The sequence below is a fragment of the Podarcis gaigeae genome (genome assembly GCF_964106915.1).
Source record: "Podarcis gaigeae genome assembly, chromosome: 16".
In the NCBI taxonomy this organism is placed as follows: Eukaryota; Metazoa; Chordata; class Lepidosauria; order Squamata; family Lacertidae; genus Podarcis; species Podarcis gaigeae.
Genome location: NC_139693.1, coordinates 19,518,688 through 19,543,300, shown reverse-complemented (window position 1 = coordinate 19,543,300; position 24,613 = coordinate 19,518,688). Strand labels below are relative to the sequence as shown.

General features: G+C 47.2%; 1 protein-coding gene across 1 annotated transcript in view; it reads right to left on the bottom strand.

Moving 5' to 3' along the window:
• KSR2 (kinase suppressor of ras 2) overlaps window positions 1-24,613 on the bottom strand; it is a gene marked incomplete at its 3' end in the record, with an annotated part of 199,297 nt that overhangs the window by 156,492 nt on the left and 18,192 nt on the right. The window contains exons 2-3 of the mRNA XM_083717114.1: window positions 15,044-15,184; window positions 6,646-6,796 (exon numbers count right to left, since the gene is read on the bottom strand). Coding sequence (XP_083573240.1) covers window positions 6,646-6,796; window positions 15,044-15,184 — 292 coding nt within the window. The remainder of the gene's footprint in view (window positions 1-6,645; window positions 6,797-15,043; window positions 15,185-24,613) is intronic.

Genomic DNA, 24,613 nt, shown 5'->3' with positions numbered 1-24,613 from the left:
ATTGCTGTGCTCTGTCTCAATAGTCGGTCAGAGGCAGTAATCCTGAATACCACTTGCACAGGAGGGGAGAAAGATCTTGTGCTTGGGTCCTGCTTGCAAATTTTCCATGGGCATCTCATTGGCTTCCATGAGAACAGAATGCTGGACCCGATGGGCCATTGGCCTAATCCTGGAAGGCTGTTCCTATGTTATTATTCTTTTACTGATGGAGAATAAGGCTATCAGCAACTATGTTCTGCCTCCACTGTCAGAGGTAGTATATACACAGGCGAACTAATGCCAGTGAACTGGAAGAAGCAAAGATCAGCAGTGTCAAAGCAATGATTCTTCAACATCAACTTCGTTGGACTGGTCATGTTGGGCAGATGCCTGATTATCGTCTTCCAAAACAACTGCTCTATTCCGAACTTAAAAATGGAAAGCATAATGCTGGTGGTTAAACCTTTAAAGAGGTTTAAAGACTCTCTCAAGGCAAATCTAAAAAAAAAGTAGTATAAACACCAACAACTGGGAAACACTGGCTTGCGAGTGCTCCAATTGGAGAACAGCCTTTACCAAAGGCTTTGAAGACACTCGAACTCAGAACGAAAGGGAGAAACGTGCTAAGAGGAAAGCACACTTGGCAAACCCTCACCCTCACTCCTGCCCCGAAATCTATGTCCCCACTGTGGAAGGACGTGTGGATCCAGAATTGACATATCCACAGTCACTTACGCACTCACTGTTAAAACCGTGTTTGTGGAGGGCAATCTTACTCGGCTACGAGGGATTGCCAAAGAAGAAGAAGAAGATGCCCCCAAATTTGCTGGGAATTACAAGTGTGGAGAGTGTTGTTGTAGTCAAGTCCTCCTTGCAGACTTGCCATAAGAAGCTGCTCAGCCACTGTGAGAACAGGATGTCCGGGCTAGAGGGGCCCATGGCCTGATTCAGCAGGAAGGTTCTTCTTGTGTACATTGAATGGGGGACCTCCCACCTCCAGAGCACGGGCCCTGCAGCCAAGCTCTGTTAGAACTGTCAGGATCTTTTCAACAACCACATTTCTAGGCCTCAGGGAAGCGGCAGGCTGCCACCTGAAGGCACGGCGCTCCTGGAAGTCAGTGGAAAGTTCTGGAAAGCCTTCTCTGCTCTCCGAGCGCAGTCTAAAGAAACAGCTTCTGTCCCTTTAAAGCACCTTTGAGTCAGCAGCAGACGAGATGGAAGGGTCGAGATTGATATTAATAAATTAGGATAAGGTACAATGTCAATGTCGGTTAATGAGTCATTCATTAGAGCGGTCCAATTTCCTAGGACATATCTCTACAGGAGTAACGTGCGAGCAGAGAGCGGGGGAAGGGGGGACGGAAATATAGGGCATCATGACACTCCGTGCAGCATGAGACGAACTGCTCGCCCGTCGTTTCTTGGTGCAGAGCACAGCGAAGAGGCCTTAGCCATGAAAAGCACTGTGGTGCAGCAAATGAAAGCGCAGGCAAAACATTTCTGAGAGTTGGAGCTGTTCAACTGCCTCAGAATGTGGCAGACTCTGGAGCCTGAGCAGAAAGTTAGTACAGTGGTACCTCGGGTTAAGAACTTAATTTCTTCTGGAGGTCCGTTCTTAACCTGAAACTGTTCTTAACCTGAAGCACCACTTTAGCTACTGGGGCCTCCTGCTGCCACCGCGTGATTTCTGTTCTTATCCTGAAGCAAAGTTCTTAACCCGAGGTACTATTTCTGGGTTAGTAGCGTCTATAACCTGAAGCATCTGTAACCCGAGGTACGACTGTACCTTTCTCCCCCCAAAAAGGCACCTGGAGACAAGTTGGATGCAGAAAAAGTCCCCCTCCCACCCATCCCTGACATCATGGAGCCCAGAGCTGACCCACCCATGAGGCAAGGTGAGGGGACTGCCTCATGCGGCAGGATCCACAGAGGCAGCAGGTCTGGCCTCCAAGGAATGCATTTGGCCCTCAGAAGGCTACCCAGAAGGAACTGCGGCCCTCGGACAGAAAAAGGTTCCCCACCTCTGGAATCAATCCTGTGACCTAGCAGTAGCTAGATACCAAGGGAGTGTGTCATTGGCAGGAAGGCAGAACAGGATCCACTGTCGTCTTTATGTGTGTGTGTTAAGAGTGGCAAATTTAATGTCATGCCTGAAGGAAGCCAGGAGGAAAAACCAGTGGAGGGAGAGGCAAATACATGTGAGAGTGTAATTACATTGGGATGGAGGGGGATTTCTCCTCCTCCTCTAACATCAAGACTCTAGTAGCCAGCTTTGTCCCTGAGCGGGAAAGATGGAAAACTGTGATGGGCTTATCCCAGGACGCAACAACCAGCCACACCTCTGAAGGGTGAAATCAGCACTTTCCTGTGTAGCCTTCCAGCTCTTCCTTGTTCCCCCATGCCAGATTCCTCTGCCTTAAAGCAGAGGAGGGGAAGGCTTCGGGAGTTGGTTTAGGGTCACACCAAGGTCATAGAATAAGAGAATCGTAGTGTTGGAAGGGACCCCAAGGGTCATCTAGTCCAACCCCTTGCAATGCAGGAATCTTAGCTAAAGCATCCATGACAGATGGCCATCCAGCCTCTGCTTTAAAACCTCCAAGGAAGGAGAGTCCACAAACTCCCGAGGGAGAATGTGTCACAGTCAAACAGCTCCTACGGTCTGAAAGATTTTTCTGTATGTTTAGTCAGAATCTCCTTTCTTGTAACTTGAAGCCATTGGTTCAAGTCCTACTGCCCAGGGCAGGACAAAACAAGTTTGTTCCCTCTTCCATGTGGCAGCCCTTGAAATATTTGAAGATGGCTCTCATATCTCCTCTTTTCCAGTCTAAACATACCCAGCTCCTTCAACCGTTCCTCATAAGGCTTTGTTCCAAGATACTTGATCATCTTGGTTGCCCTCCTCCGCACATGGTCCTTCTCACTGTGCGTTCATTATGATTATCACGACGGGCTGGAGGTGGTTGAACGCAACACCGTTCCAGGTTGGCCCATCAAGTCCAGCGTCCTGTTCTCACAGTGGCCAGATATCCGCAAGCAGGTCCTGAGACCACCTGTCATTCCCAGTAAAGGGCATTCAGAAGCATGCTGCTCTGACGGCAGAGGTAGAGTACAGCCATGGTGGCCCATAGCTGAGACCTCCTCAACCACAGAGTTGCTGATCACACGGTCAGGTGGTGGGCAGCCGAATCTCAGCATGGGTGCAGGTCCTCCAACTGATGGGAGCTTACAGGCAATATCTCGGAAAGTGGTGGGCTCTCCTTCATGGGAGGTTTTTAAAGAGATGTTGGATGGCCATCCCTGAACTGCAGGGGGTTGGTCTAGATGACTCTTGGGGTCCCTTCCATCTCTCCAGTTCTATGATGCCATTAATACAGCTGGTTGCCGATAGCCAGAGCAGCGAATTTTGAGACCCGCCACATCCAACTGCCACACTGAGCTCAGCGTGGCTTCTGTTATCCCACAGCACCCTCTGCTGTTTGCAAGAGGCCAAGCAGGCAGACTTTATTTTTTTACAGATGATTATGATGGTGATGACTATTACCCTCCATTCACCCTAAGTCCCAGGGCAGGTTGCAGTAACTGTTAAAAACACATACTCAGGAGGTTGTCTTATCAACTCATGACCATTAATCCATCCAGCTCAGTACAGTGGTACCTCGGGTTAAGAACTTAATTCGTTCTGGAGGTCTGTTCTTAACCTGAAACTGTTCTTAACCTGAGGTACCACTTTAGCTAATGGGGCCTCCCACTGCTGCCGCCACACAATTTCTGTTCTCATCCTGCAGCAAAGTTCTTAACCTGAGGTACTATTTCTGGGTAAGCATATTCTGTAACCTGAAGCATCTGTAACCTAAAGCGTCTATAACCTGAAGAGTCTGTAACCCGAGGTACCACTGTACTGTCAGTACTGACTGGTGGTGGCTCTCTAAGATATCAGACCAGGCTCTCATCCAGCCCAGCCTGGAAACAACAAGAGTTGAACCCGGTACCTTCTGTATGCAAAGGAGTTGCTCAGCTGCTGAGCAACAGCCATTCCCTGTGCTTTGAGAAGCCATCCAGTTAGGTCTCTCCCCCTGCCCCCAACACACACATACACACTTCCGAAATGACAGAGAGGTTTGCAAGATTGCAGTTGCGATCAAAGTTTGCTGCACACTCTTTTTACGGCTGTTGAAGAAACTGTTAAGCAGAGAGGCAGATGGGAATTCGTAAAGGAACGTCAACAAGCTGCGAGATTAACAGGCACCCCTAACCGGAGGGTCCTGTCAGCCATTCTAGGATATACTAGAAGCTATAAGCAGATCAGGGAAGCCAAGAAGCTTTTCCCACCCTACTTTCCACTCCAGTGCCACTACCGAGCTTCAGGAGGAGGTGGGGTTGCGGGCTCTCGACCCCGCCCACACTCCCGCGGGGCTGGCGTCAGCCTCGCGGGAAGCTGGGATTCCCTCTGTAGGTATCCCCGCGCGCCAGCCAATCGGCTGGCGGCAGGGGTGGGCCTTCTAGAGGCCACTTAAGGTCGGGGCAGCCCTTGGCTCGCCCCTTTTCTCCTTCGCAGCGGACCCGGTTTTCCCACCCACCCGCCCTTTAGGTTTGCCCTTTGACATTGCTATGGGCTTCGGCTGGTCGCCGCAAGGGGCCGGGTAGGAATTTTTCCATTTGGCTAATTGGCTGTTTTTTAGAGCAACTTGGTTTTTTCGCCTACCTCGTAGCAAATTGTCACAACTTCCTCGGTTTTGGCGGTAGGCATTGGCAGGGGTATTGTCATGCAAATGAGATCGGGGGGGAGGAGCGCCATCACCTCCCCCAATGCCTGAAGGGTAGTTCGTTAAAGGACTCCGAGGGGCGACGCCTCGTCCGAAACCTACGGAGGCTAGGGCCTAAAGCGCGCCCCCGAGCGGTAACCCCTCGGGGAGCGACTAGGGATATGCATCTCGGGTTAGCTCCCCCTGTTGGTGTTTAACCCTTCCCGGTTAGACCGGATAGTCGGATAGGGGCCAATGCCTAATGCCAATACCTCTCTTACCTGTAATCAATAAAGTTGTGGCCATTTTCGCCCATTAACCTAAATACTCGTGTCCTGTGTCTTCATTTATTCCACTTGTGGGGGGGGAGGGAATAGCCACGCAATTTCACCTTTTCTGAGAAAAGGCAAGTAAAAGGAGATTGCCAGAGGTATATAAAAATTACGCCTAAAGAAAGTGGCTAATGGGAAGTGCTTCCTTCCCTCTCCCATAACACTGGAACTCACAGACAGCCAATGAAGCTCAAGGTTTATTGTTAGACGATTCAGGACAGATAAACAAGAGAGTATTTCTTCATGCAATGCATAGTTAAACTGTGGAACTCACTCCCACAGGAGGCAGTGCCGGAGGACAGTGCCATGGCTGGCTACTAGCCGCAACGGCTTTGCTCTTCCTACATGATCAGAGGCAGTAATGTCTCTGAATGCCAGTTGCTGCGAATCACAGGTGGAGAGAGGGCTCTTGCGCTCAGGTCCTGCTTGTGGGCTTTCCATGGAGACATCTGGTTGCCCATTTTAAGAGGAGGGTTGCTGGGCTAGATGGGCTATTGGCCTGATCTAGCAGGCTCGTCTTATGTTCCTATGCTCTTATTCTCATCTGGGCAACCAGAGCCACACATCAGTGGTGGACACCTAGCTAAACTGCAAACCTACCTCCCACAGAAGGCAGTGGTGGTCACCAACTTAAAAAGGTAAAGGGACCCCTGACCATTAGGTCCAGTCGTGGCCCATTCTGGGGTTGCAGTGCTCGTCTCGCTTTATTGGCCAAGGGAGCCGGCGTACAGCTTCTGGGTCATGTGGCCAGAATGACTAAGCCGCTTCTGGCTAACCAGAGCAGTGCACGGAAACGCCGTTTACCTTCCCGCCAGAGCGGTACCTATTTATCTACTTGCACTTTGACGTGCTTTTGAACTGCTAGGTGGGCAGGAGCAGGGACCGAGCAACAGGAGCTCATCCCATCATGGGGATTCGAACCGCTGACCTTCTGATCGGCAAGTCCTAGGCTCTGTGGTTTAACCCTTTGCCACCAACTTAGATGGTTTTAAAAGAGGGTTGGGAAAATTCAGGGGAGAAGAGGAGGCTACTGGGGGGGTACTAGCCATGACTGAAGGCATTGCTTCTAAATACCAGCTGCTGGAGGGGAGAGCACTGTTGCGCACAGGTCAGTGTGGTAATTGTGAGAACAGCATGCTGGACTAGATGGGCCATTGGAGATAATGTCCTGAAGCCTGGGGTTAAAATATATATATACTGTATACCTGAAGGAGCGTCTCCACCCATCATCCAGCCCAGACACTGAGGTCCAGCTCCAAGGGCCTTCTGGCACGTCCCTCACTGCAAGAAGTGAGGTTACAGGGAACCAGGCAGATGTCAAGGCAATAAACAACTATTTTACTTTTAAATGACAACTGTTTAGGGACGTTTTTAATGTCTGATGCTATATTGTTTTTAATATTCAGTTGGAAGCCGCCCAGAGTGGCTGGGGAAACCCAGCTAGATGGGCAGGGTATATTATTATTATTATTATTATTATTATTATTATTATTATTTAGTAACCTAACTGGGAGGGCCCCAAGGTTCTCCACTGAAAGTTAGACACACAGTTGTCAGCGAGGGAGGGAGGGAGGGAGAGCACACCTTCGCACCTGATTTATGGACGCTCCGAAGGCAGGAGAGAGAGGCGTTGAGCCTTGCGCATTCCTCCTGGTTGGCCCCAAACTTCTTCACCGTCATGCAGACCTGCTCGTCCGTCATCTCCAGAAGGTCCTCCAGGTTCAACTGGCCAGGAGTGATTTCCTAGAGGGAGGCAGGGGGAAGGCAAGTGTCATAAGAAGGAGGAAGAGAGCCTCATCAGGCCAAGCAAATCTGACAGAAATCAACAACTCAATCGCATCCTCCGGAAATGTAAAGGGTTGCAGCCAAATAAATCCTACTCAGAAAAGACCTGCTGGGATTAATGGTCCTGTTTGAATCAGGTTCCTTCATTCCAATGGGTTTGCTAAGAGGAGGACAAATTTTGGGTGCAATTTCTTATATGAATACTGAGGCAGACAGGTGCTCTGTGTCACCGGCATAAGCGAATGTCTGGCTCTTCTAAGGCTTTATAGAACCTCTATTATCGATCCTCACAGGTGGAGAAAACTCTCATTTTTACATGCCTTTGTTATTAGTAAAGGGAACCTTTGAATGAGTTAACACTTTATTATCCCTTTGGAGCCACACTGTATTTTTGGACTTCTGTCCTTCCAGGCTGCGTCGCTTTATGGTTTACATATTTTTAATCTTTTCTTTTTGTTTTGTAGGCACAAAACCAGGCAAAAATTAAATGGTAGTATTGGATACAACCCAGGGCAAACGGGGCACTGCCCCATCAAGTTCGACCTGCCCTTAGCCAGTCCCTACCTGCCTGCCTGACTTCTTATTTACAGAACATCCAGGGCAGGGACCTTGCCTGGCAGCTTCCTCCCCACCCCATCTCAGTGCTACCCCAGCAGGGAGGATGGGATCAAAACTGGAATTAAATTGGCCTCTGTCTGCCTTTGTCTTTAGCACCACCTACTGTTGGTCTAAGGGTCGCGGGTGGCCCTGTGGTCTAAACCACTGAGCCTCTTGGGCTTGCCGATCAGAAGGTCAGCGGTTCAAATCCCCGCGACGGGGTGAGTTCCTGTTGCTCGGTCCCTGCTCCTGCCAACCTAGCAGTTCGAAAGCACGTCAAAGTCCAAGTAGATAAATAGGTACCGCTCTGGCGTTCCCGCTGGTAAACGGCGTTTCCGTCCGCTGCTCTGGTTCGCCAGAAGCGGCTTAGTCATGCTGGCCACATGACCCGGAAGCTGTACACCGGCTCCCTCGGCCAATAAAGCGAGATGAGCGCCGCAACCCAGAGTCGTCCATGACTGGACCTAACAGTCAGGGATCCCTTTACCTTTACTTTTACTGTTAGTCTCCATGCCTAGCACCCTACCAGCTCCAAGAGACAACTGCTCCCAATGACTGCTAATACTAACACAAGGATTTCCTTAAGGGGTGATCCAGTTATATATATTGGTCTGTTGATTTGATTTAAAACGTGCTTATGAATGCAATTGTATTATTGATTTTTAAGATGTTCACCACTGTTTTCTCTCTCTCTCTCTCTCTCTTAACGCTAGCAGTCTAGACATCTTTGCAAAAAAATAAATAAACAAATAACTGGGAAGAGCCTTGCTGCTGGTTCTTTCTTTTTTCTTCTTTTTTGAGTTTATGCTTTATTTTACACATCAACAAAAAACAAACAAAAGAAAATATTACATTTACATCACCCGCCACCTCAAATACAAAATAAACGAAAAAGTAAAGTCTTATGTTTTGTCATGAAATCTTCTTTAGTGAGTATAACAGACTGATTGCCCCTGTTTTCCAGAATTACAGAAGCCATCCCAACTTCTGATTTGATCCCAGAATGTCCCGCTTTTCCTTAGGACATCCCTATTTTCATTGCAGAAATGTTGGAGGGTATGGAGTTATGAGACCCACAAGCTAAGGAGATAACAACCTTTAGAAGACATCTGAAGGCAGCCCTCTACAGGGAAGTTCTGTTGTGTTCTATTGTGTTTTTATATATGTTGGAAGCTGCCCAGTCAGCTGGGCAGGGTATAAATAATAAAATTATTACTATTATTATTATTATTACAGTCAAACCTCAGTTGTCGAACATAATCCATTCTGGAAGTCCGTTCAGCTTCTGAAATGTTCAACAACCGAGGCACAGCTTCCGATCGGGTGCAGGAGCTTCCTGCTCTCAAGCGGAAGCCATGTCAGACGTTCAGCTTCCAAAAAATGTTCAAAAACCGGTGCATTTACTTCTGGGGTTTTGGCATTCGGGAGCCGGAACATTCCAAAACAAAGGTGTTCGTGATCCGAGGTTTGACTGTATTATTATTATTATGAAATAAGATGTCCCTGTTTTTTGGAGAAATGTTGGAGAGTATAAACACGCTGCTTTTCTCTCCTCCATGGATCACAAAATGTTTTCATCTGCACTACAAATTTAAAGCAGTGTCGTACCATTTTAAATAGCCTTGGCTTCCTCCCAAGGATTCCGGGAACTGTAGTTTGCTAAGGGTGCTGAGAGTTGCTAGGAGATCTCTGTTTCCCTCACAAGAGCTACAATTCCCAGAGCTCCCTGGAAGAGGGAGAGATTGTTAAACCACTCTGGGAACAGTAGCTCTGTGAAGGGAACAGGGTGTGGGGAGTCTCCTAACAGCACTTAGCACCTGTAACAAACTACAGCTCCCGGGATTCTCTGAGGGAACCCAGGGCTGCTTTCAGGGATACAATGCCGCTTTAAACGTGCGCTGCAGATGGAGCCAAGGTAAGTAACAGATTCAATATTTATGAAGTTTCTATTCCTAGAAATAGCCAAGGGCCAGCAATCCCATGGAAATGGTCGGTGCGCCTCGGCACCTCGGGGCAATTTAAGGTGCTGTGGGGGTGGGCAAGATCGCTCCCAGGTACTGGGCTCTCCGAGAGACTTTTGCAAAAAAAAGCAAGAAGCCAAGAAAGTATTAACGAGTTGCATTTCTGAATGTGACATCGAGCCGTTCAGTCACTTGTACTGTTGCCAAGGGCAACTGGGAGTTTTCTCTGGGTAGCAAAGATTACCTGGTGACATCGCAAACAGCTCTCCTGCGAAATAAGCATAACCTCACCCTATGGGGCTCTTGTGGGGCTCAGGAAGAATGGTGGTTTCAGATATTTGAACTGCAGGGTAGATATATGGATTGAAAGTGTGTTGCATTGTAACTTTCGAATAAATGTTTTTTTTTAAAAAAGAGAGAGATTTGAACTGAACAAAAGATCTTTCGTTGAAACCGCAATTATACAGAACAATGCAAAGATTCCAACTGAACACAAAGGAGTTTCCAACTAAACATCAGGAAGAACTTTCTGACAGTAAGATCTGTTCGACAGTGGAAAGGTCTCCCTCGGGAGGTGGTGGACTCTCCTTCTTTGCAGGGTTTAAGCAAAGGTTGGATGGCCACCCGTAATGTATGGTCTAGTTGAGATTCCTGAATTATAGGGGGTTGAGATAGATGACCCTTGGGATCCCTTCCGACTCCACAATTCTATGATTCTAAGAGGCCCCATAGAAGTTCAAGGACACATTTGAGTCAATAACCGCGCATATTAAATAATATTAACTATATTGCGAGCAGCTTTGATTTTACGATAGGGAAATTAAAATTCCGTGTGCAGCCCCTGGGGTCTGTCTGTTGTTGTTTTTACTGTATTTTTGGTTTTTATGGAAGCCGCCCAGAGTGGCTGGGGAGGCCCAGCCAGATGGGCGGGGTATAAATAATAAATTATTATTAAATTATTATTATTACTATTAATAATAATATTTTATTAAGAAAATTCCATCTATAAAAAGATAGAGTGTGTAGGGAAAGAAGTGAGTGAGATTAAAAAAAAGAAATAATACTATCTGTTTCGAAGGACTCTTGCAGCTTGCCTGGTCAGAGAGGTTGGACTGCCAGACCCTAGAAGACAAGACAAAGCAGGGCTAAAGAGGGGCAGGACCTGGGCAGAGTCCCAAGGGCCAGATGAAAACGCCTGGAGGGCCACCATTGGTCCATCGAGTTCAGGACTGTCCGCATAGACTGGCAGCAAAGTTACAGACAAGGGTCTCTCTGTCAGCCCTAGCAGGAGATGCCTTCAGGGTCTGAACTTGGGAACTTCTGCATGCAAACAGATGCTCTTCTGCTGAGCTGCGGCTCTTGGTGTTTCCTGGGTATTATCAGAAGTGGTTTATAGTTTCAAGATTTGCTTATCACAGGGAAAAGGCAGCCTGGGCAGGCCGGGTCGTCCTCTTATATACCTGCTGGGATTGACAAGGCATCTGACCCTCACCTGAATCCCATAGCTCTCCTGTAGCTGCCTCTGATTAGTTATCATTTAACTCTTGGGGGAAATAATTAGCATCACACATCATGTGATGACGCAAGCCAGTCTTGCGGCAGCTAGACTGGTGACTGGGAGGGCTGCCGAGACCATATAACACTGGTCTTGAAAGACCTACATTGGCTCCCAGTACATTTCCGAGCACAATTCAAAGTGTTGGTGCTGACCTTTAAAGCCCTAAACGGCCTCGGTCCAGTATATCTGAAGGAGCGTCTCCACCCCCATCGTTCTACCTGGACACTGAGGTCCAGCACCGAGGGCCTTCTTGCAGTTCCCTCACTGCGAGAAGCCAAGTTACAGGGAACCAGGCAGAGGGCCTTTTCGGTAGTGGCACCCGCCCTGTGGAACACCCTCCCACCAGATGTCAAAGAGAACAACAACTACCAGACTTTTAGAAGACATCTGAAGGCAGCCCTGTTTAGGGAAGCTTTTAATGTTTGATGTATTACAGTATTTTAATATTTTTTTTGGAAGCCGCCCAGAGTGACTGGGGAAGTCCAGCCAGATGGGTGGGGTATAAATAAATAAATTATTATTTTTATTATTATTATTATTTTTATTATTATTATTATTATTATTATTATTATTAGCATGGAAGTTGCTGAACTAATTAACCAACTAGAAGGATTACTGTTAATAGCACCAGTTTTCCTATAACTTGATATTGCTGGATACTTTCAAGGGTAGAGCATCTGCCTTGCTCACAGAAGGTCCTGGTCAACTCTCAGCATCTTCTGTTAGGGCTAGGAATGTCCCTTGCCCCAAACCCTGGAGAACCGCTGCTGCCGGTCAGAGTTGCCTGCATTGAGCTAGATGTACCAAGGGCCTGGCTAAGGCAGCTTCTTGTGGTCCTTTGTGCTTTTCAGATTTTCCACTGAGAAAGTGACCCAACATAAAAAGAAAAATCCAGTCCTATTTCTCATTTTGCTCCCTTTAATGCTAAAAAAAGGAGGTGTTTTAGTCAGAAGCTGCCAGGTAAGCCTATGCATATGAGCTAGATCAGGGGCGTCCAACTTCCAAGAGTCTGCAATCTACTCACAGTATTAAAAAAAACTGGCAGTGATCTACCCATTTTCAGAGTTGTTGAGCTTTATTTAGGAAGCCAAAGTTGTTTTTCCTCGTGGAAAAAGACTCACAGAGTTGAGCAATGCTGCCCTCTTGTGGACCTGTGGAGACAGTGCATCAAAGAACTATGGCCGCACTTTTAACTTTTCAGGGTCTGAAATTGGAAGGAGAGTGCGGCTTATATTCAGGAGTACTTCCTTTTATTTGTCTCTTACCTTAAAAGAGGGATTTGATCAGAGAATATATAAAAGTAATAAAACCGACAATCATTTTGATAAAGTGGATACAGTACTAGTACACTCAAGCACCAGTAATCAATGGCCGGTTGTCATCTGTAGAGCAAGCTTCAAATGATAAGGGGACAGAGAGAAGAAAGGTGACTGGCTGAGTAGAAGAAGAAGAAGAAGAGTTTGGATTTGATATCCCGCTTTATCACTACCCGAAGGAGTCTCAAAGCGGCTAACATTCTCCTTTCCCTTCCTTCCCCACAACAAACACTCTGTGAGGTGAGTGGGACTGAGAGACTTCAAAGAAGTGTGACTAACCCAAGGTCATCCAGCAGCTGCATGTGGAGGAGCGGGGAAGCGAACCCAGTTCACCAGATTGCGAGTCCACCGCTCTTAACCACTACACCACTACACCATGCTGCTGCTGCCATAGGTGGGTTCTGCTGAGTCATTGTATATTCATATCTCAAAAACTGCTTCCTGGGAGAGTCAGCAGAAATTGCAGTTTGGAAAAGAGTCAGGGGTTGCCAGCTGACCATATATTGGCCTCCTTTCGTGCCTTTCAAAAAGGACCAGCCTGTGGAGATCTACCAATTAAATATGTTATTTGCATGGATCTAAACATGATCATGTACTCATTACTGGAGATCAAACTACTGTTAGAGCAGGCATAGGCAAACTCAGCCCTCCGGATGTTTGGGGACTACAATACCCATCATCCCTGACCACTGGTCCTGTTAGCTAGTGTCAGGAAACTGACATCAGAGCCAGAAGTGGAGGCAGGGCTCCCAAGCGATGCCGGAGAAGGGCCAAGCAGGGAGAGAGTGGACTCAGCAGCTGGGGAAGGAAATCAGCGTAACACCAGGGATAAAGGGGGGTGGATGGGGGAATCGGAGAGGGGGCTCCAGGACTCTTCGCCAGAGACCAGCGGGGAGAGCACAGGTCCTCCGCTACCCACACCCACCCTGCGCAGAAGACTTCCGCGCAGGGAAAGTAGGCGTAGACTTGGCGTCAAAGAACTTCTTTGCTGGAAGAAGTTCAAGAAACGCCCACTGACGGATTCTGCTAGCGACTGAACAGCCACGAAGTGAAGGGCTGTCCAGCCAGGAAAGGTTTAACCAGGCTACCTAGCCAGGAGTGGCGGCAACTTATGCACGAGCAACCCCATATAACCATTACAGCTAGGGATCATGGGAGTTGTAGTCCCAAAACATCTGGAGGGCCGAGTTTGCCTATGCCTGTGTTAGAGTTATAACTACAAGGCCCCTGGTTCACAATACGGCAATCCTAGGAATGGTTCATTGTAGCCACATACCACATTGTGAATTTTGGCCCTAATGAAGTTTTTATGTTACAAAAAGAAAAAGAAGAAGTGAAGTGTAAAAGTCAGCAATATGATAGACCTTTAGCCTGCCAGGCCTTTAATATGGATGCTTTGGGCTGAATGATAGAATAAGGGTGATGGGGTCCGTGTTCCTACTTCTTCCTTCCATGCTTTAAGCATGGACTGTGTGGACCTATTTAGTGTTGTGGGAATTTTCCTTAGTTTGTTTAGGAGGAACAGGTAGTGAAGATGTTTCTGATTTTATCTATCTCCATGTGCACCCATTGTTTACCCCCCGCATCTCCCTCTCTTTCCCCTCCAACCACATGATGTCTATTGACAATAGCGTCTCATAAAGCAACTGTGGAAAAGACTCTATGAATTGAAAGGGAAGACGCTAGATGTATTTTTCCTTGTTTGGCTGTCTTGTAACACAATACAATATTTAATACAGTGGTGTCTTGGTTGTCGAACGTAATCCGTTCTGGAAGACCGTTCGACTTCCGAACGAAAACCGAGGCACAAAGGGCAGTCTGCAAAGTCAATGGATAAAAGGGGAGGCACACACTCAACGAAAGCTGTTCGACCTCCGAGGCACATTTGAAAACAGAAGCATTTACTTCCGAGTTTTTGGTTCGAAAACCAAAAGTTTCGGCTTCCGAGATGTTCGACAACTGAGGTACCACTGGAAAAACTTTTTTAAAAAACAAGAAACGTAAGTGAAGTGAAGGTTTGCAGAGAACCTCAGTTTCTCAGTGTGCTTTCAACTGCCTCTGCTTTAGGTAAAGGTAAAGGGACCCCTGACCATTAGGTCCAGTCGTGACCGACTCTGGGGTTGCGGCTCTCATCTCGCTTTATTGGCCAAAGGAGCCAGCGTACAGCTTCTGGGTCATGTGGCCAGCATAGAATAATAGAATCATAGAACTGTAGAGTTGGAAGGGACCCTGAGGATCATCTAGTCCAACCCCCTGCAATCTAGGAATATGCAGCTGGTCCATACAGGGATCGAACCTGCAACCTTGGTGTTATCAGCACCATGGTCTAACCAACTGAGCTATCCAGGCTCAGCATGACTAAGCCGCTTCTGGCGAACCAGAGCAGCGCATGGAAACGCCATTTACCTTCTCGCTGAAGCGGTACCTATTTATCTACTTGCACTTCTGATTGGCAAGTCCTAGGCTCTGTGATGTAACCCACAGCGCCACCCGCGTCCCCCGCCTCTGCTTTACATCACCTAATTAACTAACTAAACTAATTAAAACACCTCAGCACTGTGAGTTTTACAGCACATGATTCTTCCACTGTGCTTCTTAGCGACCCCGGTTTGGTTCCCGTCTTAGTCCGCTTGCTCCAAAATTCGTAGACCACCATCAAAGGCACACAGAACAGAGGAAGGAGAGGAGGGCGGCTGGAGGGACAAGAAGCTGGAGGAGGGAGGCCTGGGAAGAGGCAGGGGCCAACCCCTCCGAGACCCCGTGCGCAGCTCACCTCCATGACCTCCTTGCGGACGTTGACGATGCGGAACCAGTGCAGGAGCTGCGGGAAGCCCTCGAGCTTGGCATTGCGTTCCTGGAGAGCCACTTTCCTCTTGCACGAGAGCTGGCGGCTGAAGTACTTCACCAGTTTGCTCTGGAAAACAGAAAGGGTTGGGAAGAGACAGGAGGTAGGCGGAGTCAAGGCAGCTGTCTGTCAGCAGATCCCACCCATCCCCTAGGCATGTTACCCCCTCCTCTCCCCACCATGCTCCCTTCCGCACCCTCTAGCAGTTTGCAGCCTGGCCCCCAATGAATCACACCTGCAGGTGTCGCCACCATTTATTTACCGTATTTTTTGCTCTATAAGACTCACTTTTTCCCTCCTAAAAAGTAAGGGGAAATGTGTGTGCATCTTATGGAGTGAATGCAGGCTGCACAGCTATCCCAGAAGCCAGAACAGCAAGAGGGATCACTGCTTTCACTGCACAGCGATCCCTCTTGTTCTGGCTTCTGAGATTCAGAATATATTTTTTCTTGTTTTCCTCCTCCAAAAACTAGGTGCATCTTATGGTCTGGTGCGTCTTATAGAGCGAAAAATACGGTATTTATTTCCAATGTTTTCCATAAATAAATAAAAGTGGTACACAAGGTTATATTGCCACTGACAGTGGGGGCAGAATCTGGCCGCCAGGGCTAGTAAGGAGTGGGGGCAGACCCAAAAGTGGTTACGAGGAGAGTCATGGAACTATAGAATTGTAGGGATGGAAGGATCAACAAGTTCAAGTCCCTGCAATTCAGGAATCTTTTGCCCAATGACTCGAACCCGTGACCCTGGAATTAAGAGTTAATCATGCACCACACACTTATTTTATTTCCCATGGAAACGGAAGCATATATTTCATTCTTGGTAATTTTGCTCACATTTACCACACCACTTTCTTCATAGGCTTCTTTCTTTCCTTTTCTTTTACAAAGATTTTTTTTAAATCAAAAATAACTCAGAAAGCCCAACAGGTAAACGCAAATAAGATCCAGGCACAACAGAGTTACAAACCCTGTGTTCCAGTTATTTCAAATCTCAGAGATCCCCTTTCATAATGCAATAATGATATTATTATTATTATTATTATTATTATTATTATTATTATTATTATTATTATTATAATAAACCACTTCCTGGTCACTGTCATTTTCAAAGAAGACTGAAAAAGGTATTTCGTTTTGTTGTTGTTAAGCCAGCCTATTGCACAAAGGCAAAAATTTGCCCTCATCGCTCTAACTCCTTTTGCCTCTGGCCAAGCCCATCGCTGGCACGCAGGCTCACAAAGTTGACCAAAACTTACATAAGTTTGTAAGAGGAGCCTGCTGGATCCGGCCAATGGCCCATCTAGTCCAACATCCTGTTCTCCCATTGGCCAACCAGATGCCCGAGTGGGAAACCCTGCAAACAGGACCCAAACACAAGAACACTCTTCCCTCCTGCGGTTTCCAGCTACGGATATTCAGAGGCGTTGTTGCCTCTGACAGTGGAGATATAGAGCATAGCCTTTTCCTCCAGGCAGCTAGAGTGGTGACTGGGAGCGGCCGCCAAGACCACATAACACTGGTCTTGAAAGACCTACATTGGTTTCCAGTACGTTTCTGAGCACAATTCCAAGTGTTGGTGCTGGCCTTTAAAGCCCTAAACGGTCTCGGCCCAATATTCCTGAAGGAGCATCTCCACCCCCATCGTTCAGCCTGGACACTGAGGTCCAGCGCCAAGGGCCTTTTGGTGGTTCCCTCACTGCGAGAAATGAGGTTACAGGGAAGCAGACAGAAGGCCTTCTCAGTAGTGGCACCCTCCCTGTGGAATGCCCTCCCACAAGATGTCAAGGAAATAAACAAGTATCTGACTTTTAGAAGACGTCTGAAGGCATCCCTGTTTAGGGAAGCTTTTAATGTTTGGTGCATTACTGTATTTTAATATTGTGTTGTAAGCCACCCAGAGTGTCTGGGGAAACCCAGCCAGATGGGAGGGGTATAAATAATTTATTATTATTATTATTATTATTATTATTATTAGTCCAATCCCTCATTTAAAGCCACCCAATTGGGTGACCGTCATTGTGTCCTGCAGCAGCGAGTTCCACAGTTTAACAACGTGCCGCATGCATGAATAAGTCCTTTCTTTTATCTGCCCTTAAACCTCCAGCATTCAGCTTGTCCACAGTCCAAGTGCTATGAGAAGGGGAGAAAAACTTCTCTCCATGCTGGGCATCATGAACCCGTCAACGGCGTCCCTGCTAAGTTGCAGCTCACCATTCCTGACACAAGGTGGCACTGCTTTATATATCCAGGGGTGTCTGCCTCTTCATCCTTTTTCGTAGCCTTGCTAGTTCTTCCCCTGCAGAGACACCAAAGGGTGTCTCGTAGCAGTGCCCCAAAAGATAGATAAAACTTTACTCGCATTAGCCAACGGCCATAGCAACAGTAAAACATTACAGTATACAGTGGTACCTCGGGTTACATACGCTTCAGGTAATATACGCTTCAGGTTACAGACTCTGCTAACCCAGAAATAGTGCTTCAGGTTAAGAACTTAGCTTCAGGATGAGAACAGAAATCGTGCTCCAGCGGTGCAGCGGCAGCAAGAGGCCCCATTAGCTAAAGTGGTGCTTCAGGTTAAGAACAGTTTCAGGTTAAGTACGGACCTCCGGAACGAATTAAGTACTTAACCCGAATTAAATTTGATATAAGAGCACAATTTAAAGTCCTGAATCAGCTGTCAGTTAGTGGCCCTTATTCTGATTGCACCTGCTATGAACCTAGCAACCTTTGCTGTTACCTGCTTATTTTGATCTGATAGAAGAAAGGGCATTGTGGCAGTGGTTGAGCGCCCTGGGATGGTTAGTACGAGTGAGGTGATGATCTCGTTCCTTAGGTCTTTGTAGAGAGTACAGTGGTACCTTGGGTTAAGTACTTAATTCATTGAGGAGGTACGTTCTTAACCTGAAACTGTTCTTAACCTGAAGCACCACTTTAGCAAATGGGGCCTCCTTCTGCTGCCGTGCCGCTGAAGCACGATTTGTGTTCTCATCTTGAAGCAAAGCTCTTAACTTGAGGTAATATTTCTGGGTTAGTGGAGTCTGTAACCTGAAGCCTATGTAACCTGAAGTGTATGTAACCCGAGGTACCACTGTACAAGACAGGAGGGTGTGTGCTCCCCAAAAGAATAACTGTCAGGTTGTGGGCTGGATATGACTTCACCAGGTGTGTGTTGGCAGATGCTGGCACAGGGATGAGAAACTTCAGGCCTGGGGTGGGGTGGGGGGTGCGAATGTGGCCCTCCATTACTCTCTGCTCGGACCTCAGGACACTTCCCAGGCCACAACTCTCACTGGTGCTGCTCATATTCTTTGCCTGGCTGAAATGTGCCCCTTGAACTTTGATAACGCCTCTTGCTTGCCTGCCTGCCTGGATGGAGGAGGGAGAGAGGTTTTCCTTTGTGAGGTAAATTATCTGTAGAAACCTCTGGTTTCTGTGTGGCTTGAATGTCACCTACAGTACAAAAGGTCAAGGATTGTGTCCGTTGTTCTGCCAGGCAAACAGAGCACTGCTCTGTCAATCTCTTTTTCTTTTTTTTAATATACAGTGGTACCTCGGGTTAAGTACTTAATTCATTCTGGAGGTCCGTTCTTAACCTGAAACTGTTCTTAACCTGAAGCACCACTTCAGCTAATGGGGCCTCCTGATGCCGCCATGCCGCCGCTGCACGATTTCTGTTCTCATCCTGAAGCAAAGTTCTTAACCTGTGGTACTATTTCTGGATTAGCGTAGTATGTAACCTGAAGCGTATGTAACCTGAAGCGCATGTAACCTGAGGTACCACTGTATTTTTATTGAGTTTTACATAAAAAATATAAATTCAAACAAAACATCCACCTCATTGTTTAGGATTCCCTGAATCCTTTGAATCCTCTCCGCCCTTCCAGGGTTACCATTATCTCCTTTTTTTAACAAAAAAATAATTCATTTTTTCCATAGTTTTCATATATTACAAGCATTACTCAAATCCTGCCAAAGTTTTTAGTTGTTTACAGTGTTCTCTTAAATCAGGGGTCAGCAAACTTTTTCAGCCATGGGCCAGTCCACTGTCCCTCAGACCTTGGGGGGGGGGCAGACTATATTTTGAAAAAAATAATAATGAATGAATTCCTATGCCCCACAAATCACCCAGAGATGCATTTTAAATAAAAAGAAACATTCTACTCATGTAAAAACACGCTGATTCCCGGACCGTCTGCAGGCCGGATTGAGAAGGCAATTGGGCCACATCCGGCTCCCGGGCCTTAGGTTGCCTACCCCTGGTCTGAGCTATTTACTTGTGGGAAATTGCCCCACTACTTGGGCCTCAGCCTAATATACCTGAAGGAGCGTCTCCACCCCCATCATTCAGCCTGGACACTGAGGTCCAGCTCTGAGGGCTTTCTGGCGATTCCCACACTGTGAGAAGCCAAGTTACAGGGAACCAGGCAGAGGGCCTTCTTGGTAGTGGCGCCTGCCCTGTGGAACGCCCTCCCATCAGATATAAACAACTATCTGACTTTTAGAAGACATCTGAAGGCAGGCCTGTTTAGGGAAGTTTTTAATGTTTTATCTTTTACTGTATTTTTAATAGCCTGTTGGAAGCCGCCCAGAGGGGGCAGGGTATATTATTATTATTATTATTATTATTAAGCACTGAGGGCGAAGTCCTGCCATGCCACCATCCTCAAAGGATAAGACTACTGCGGTATTTTCATTTCCCAAATCAGGCGGTGCCTCTATTGCAATCCAGAGATATGGAGCAGACAACACTCCTGGCCTTCAGGCTACATGGAGTTTTGGTTACCCTCAGCTCCTTACTTAGACAACATCTCTGGCAGTGGGGTGCCAGCCTGCAGGGCTCTCTGGCAGCTGTCCAGGGTCCTGTTCCCTTCTGCCTTCTGTGTAAGGGAGCTAACCCTTTAGGGAGGAAGGGGAGGGACAGACATGCAGTGTGGCACAGAGTGTTGAACCTGGAAGGACCAGGGTTCAAATCTCCACTCAGCCATGAAGCTCACTGAACTTGCCTTGGGCCAGTCACTGCCTTTCAGCCTACCCTACCTCACAGGGTTGTTGTGAGGATAAAATGAGGAAGAGGGAGGAGAACCACTATGAGCTCTTTGGAGGAAAATTGGGATATAAAGTTATTAAATAAATGAATAAATAAAATGAATGAATGAATAAATAGATAGATAGATAGACAGACAGACAGACAGACAGACAGACAGATAGATAGATAGATAAATTAAAAAACACTGTCCTCAGAGATCTATCCATTCAGTGTTTTATTTCCTCATTGTATCCTGTTCTCCTGGCATTGAAAGGTGCTTTGGTTATGAGTTGGGATAGGAGAGAAATTCAACTCAATTCACATTTTAAGGCAATCATAACCCTTAATTTGCAATTTGTAAAACAATATGCAAACTGAAACACACGGCCGTCCTCTGAAATTCACTCTCCTCTGAATTTTGCAAGGCAGCAAGGCAGTTCTCTAACCAAGTAATGGGTGCAAATATACATACACTAAAGTCTGCACACAAGTGAACTTTAGTCATAATAATGATGATAACATGGAAAGATGCATTGCATTAGGAAAATCGCTTTGCAAAAGTGTGCATATTGGGGGAAATTGCATGCAAACAAAGTGTATAGTTGGGAGAAATTCACACTTAAAATGCTTATGAATTTCACGAGGACTTCGTTTTTTGAAAAATTGCAAACTGGTGTGAAAATGTGGAAAACTTAGGATTGGAAAAACGAGAAACAGAAATAGACAGGTTCTCTGTCCATCCCTTGTTATGGGTTTAAACAGAAAAGGAGGGTATGCAAATATTAAGTGTAAGTAAAAGCAGACAAAAGCTCTGCAGCTCTTCATGCAGAATAATAGTGGTGCTCATTTTTCCATCTCTTTTGCCCAGGACAAGCCCAGGCTCTCCTCATTTCAAAAGCGCAACCTGCAAGCTGATACCTGAATAGAGATTGTGGCTACGAGGCGATAAGAGAAAATATTTATCCTCAGCCCCCTCTCTTTGTCCCTCAAACAGCTTAATCTCCATGGAGATGGCAGGCAAGGGGGAGAAGGGGGGAGCGGTGTGATGAGAGGGGAGAGTCAGTATCTGCTCAACTGCCTCAGGACTCCACAACAGGTTTCCTTCAAGAAAATGGATCAACCACACCCAGTGGTAGCTGGCACGCCCTGGAATAGTAGGGCGGAAGGCAGGGAGCCGAACAGCAGGGGGAGCCAGAGCCAATGGCAGGCAGAGGCAGCTAATTCTATTTTGGCCCCCATTCTTCATTCTGTGAGATTGAGGAGGAGGAAGCTGACAACCAGGACCATCCCCTGGGCTGGTTATGAGGAAACCAGGCAGGCAGGTAGGGGCTGGCTGAGGGCAGCACCCCATCCATGCCAATGGATCAGACTCCATTGAAAGTTTCTCCCTTCTTCACAAATAGGAAAGGGGGGAGCCTTGCCAACCATTGCTACTGTCGTCATCATCATGATCATCATTTATTATTTATACCCCGCTCATCTAGCTGGGCTTCCCCAGTCACTCTGGGCGGCTCCCAGCAGAATATTAAAACCACGATTGATTGCAGTTGATTGACTACATGGAATTGGCAGAAAGGACTGGCAGAATCCGAGATACGGGAGAAGAACAAACGGAAGAAGATTGGAAGAAATTTAAAGACTATCTGCAAAAACATTGCAAATTATTTGAATGTTAAAGTGATGCAGGATATAAAGATAGTGCGGCATTAGTGACATAGTTGAAAGGAATATGTAAAGATGTTCTATGAGCAATAAGTAAAGAAATATAGTAAAATTAATCAATGTTAAAATGATGGGGGATTAGAAGATAAGTGGTCAGTAGCGGAATGGTTAATTTAAAAGAAAATAAGCAATAGTAAATTAATCAAAATAGTGGAAGGATTTGCTGAAAACAAATTAGAAATTGGAATACGGAAAGGGGAGGTGTGAGGAAGTCGGGAAAGCAAGTTACAAGAAATTACGATTTGAACTTATATACTTTTTTCTTTTCTTTTATGGTTTATATTATGTTTTGTCTGTTATTATGTTGCTTTGTGTTGTTATGATAAAAGTCTGCTGAAACTTTAATAAAAATATTTTTTAAAAAAACCACGATAGAACATCAAACATTAAAAACTTCCCTAAACAGGGCTGCCTTCAGATGTCTTCTAAAAGTCAGATAGTTGGTTTACAGTAGTACCTCGGGTTACAAATGCTTCAGGTTACAGACGCTTCAGGTTACAGACTCCACTAACTCAAAAATAGTACCTCAGGTTAAGAACTTTGCTTCAGGATGAGAACAGAAATCACGTGGCACAGGCGCAGAGGCAGCGGGAGGCCCCATTAGCTAAAGTGGTACCTCAGGTTAAGAACAGTTTCAGGTTAAGAACGGACCTCCAGAACTAATTAAGGTCTTAACCCGAAGTACCACTGTATTTCCTTGACATCTGCTGGGAGGGTGTTCCACAGGGCGGGCACCACCACCAAGAAGGCCCTCTGCCTGGTTCCCTGTAACCTCACTTCTCGCAGTGAGGGAACCGCCAGAAGGCCCTTGGAGCTGGACCTCAGTGTCCGGGCTGAACAGTGGCGGTGCAGACACTCCTTTAGGTATACTGGGCCGAGGCCCTGAGGCCCTTGGAGATGCCATGGAAGGAATGGTCCAGTCCTTGGCAGCAATGGGAGGAATTTGGGGAGATGGCACTTGATGACCCCAGGGAAAGTCCCAGTGGGTTGTGGGGGGTGAAACTGGGGCCCCGGGAAGTATCAGAACCTGAAGGGGAGACAAAGAGTAAGAAGTTGGATCCAAGTAGGTTGACTGAGAAGAGTTCTGCTCCCATAATATCAGATACTTCCAAGAAGATGGTAAGAACACAGGAAGAGCAATGGCCCATCTATTACGGCATCCTGTTCTCACAGTGGCAGACCAGATGCCCCAAGGGGAAACCCACAATCAGGACCTGGGCATGAGATCACTCTCCCTTCCTGTGGTTTCCAGCAACTGGTATTCAGAAGCATTACTGCCTCCAACTATGGAGGGAGACCATAACAATCCTGGCTAGTAGCCTTCAGTAGCCCTCTCCTCCACAAATTCATCTAATCCTCTTTTAAAGCCCTCCAAGTTCATGGCCACCACTGCCTCCTGTGGAAGAAAGTGTGCTGAACCGTTCCAAGTGCTCTGCAAACGCCATCTTGGCAGTCAAGATAACTCCACAATTAATTGGTTCGCCATAAGCTCATAGATGTTTCTCTTCGTTTGCTTTGATATAGGCTAATTGGCTCTCTTTGATGCTATCCTTATCTGTGGGCTCGGGGTTGCTGGGCTCTGAGCCCAGAAGGGGGAACTATCTGTAAGATTTGGGTATCTGCCACCTGTGCCCTCCTCTGGACAGATGGAGTGATTGATGGATAGTCCAACCAAACTGGTGTTTTCTTCTTTGTGTATAAAGAATGCATGGGTGTTTGCTTGGGTGTGGACAAGCTGTCTCCAACCCATTTCAGTAAAGACTAGGAGACCTGGCAGGCTGATTTGCTGTAAGTCTACACCTTTCTTTAATCAAGCACTAGAACTGATCCCTCTAACGTTTTTGGACATCCTTCTTCGGTATCCCTGCACCCAACCAATCCCTTGAGCCTTCCTTTGGGCCTGTGAATCAGGACAGCAATTTCTCATAGATTAACTCTCCGCTGTGTGGAGCCCTTTCATTTATCTGCCCCAAATCTTCGGCGGCGCCTCCTCCCTCCCTCCTCCTGGCTTCTCCCCGCCCTGCCTAGAGGAGGAAGGGGGCTGGGCTTTGTTGGTGCCAGCAGCAGCAGCGCTTGAGCGGCCGCCATTTTAAGCAGCCCCTCTCCCTCACCTCTGCTGCGGTTTAAATGCGATATGGCACTACAAACTCTCCAATAGGGGCTGTGCCTTATATATTTTTAGATAGATGATGAAGAAGAAGGAGAGAGAGAGAGAGAGAGAGAGAGAGAGAGAGAGAGAGAGAGAGATGGGAGCACAGGTGGCGCTGTGGTTGAAACCACTGAGCATCTTGGACTTGCCAATCAGAAGGTCGGTGGTTCGAATCCCTGCAACAGGGTGAGCTCCCATTGCTCTGTCCCAGCTCCTGCCAACAAGTTTGTCAAGGATGCTGGGTGTCATCACTGAGGGGGGTGACATTCAGCCCGCTGCCCACCCGCAACTCCCAATCCTACACCAAGCCGTCAGGGGAAAGGGGCAGAGCTGCGCTGCCTTACCGGCGACCTTCCCCCCTCCCCCCATCGTTTTGACAGCCCAGGGGAGGTTTGAGAGTCGCAGGAGGGCAGCACGCCATTGCCCCCCGCTCCCGGGCTGCTTCCTGGGGGGGGGGGGAATCCTCCCCCGTGGTGTCAAAAGGAAGAGGGAAGGGAGGAAGGCTGCTGGCAAAGCGGTGAAGCCTGCCATGGGCTGCTCATTCCACCCCATGGGCGTCTTGCCCCCTGGGATGCTTGCCACAGTACCCCTCCGGGACA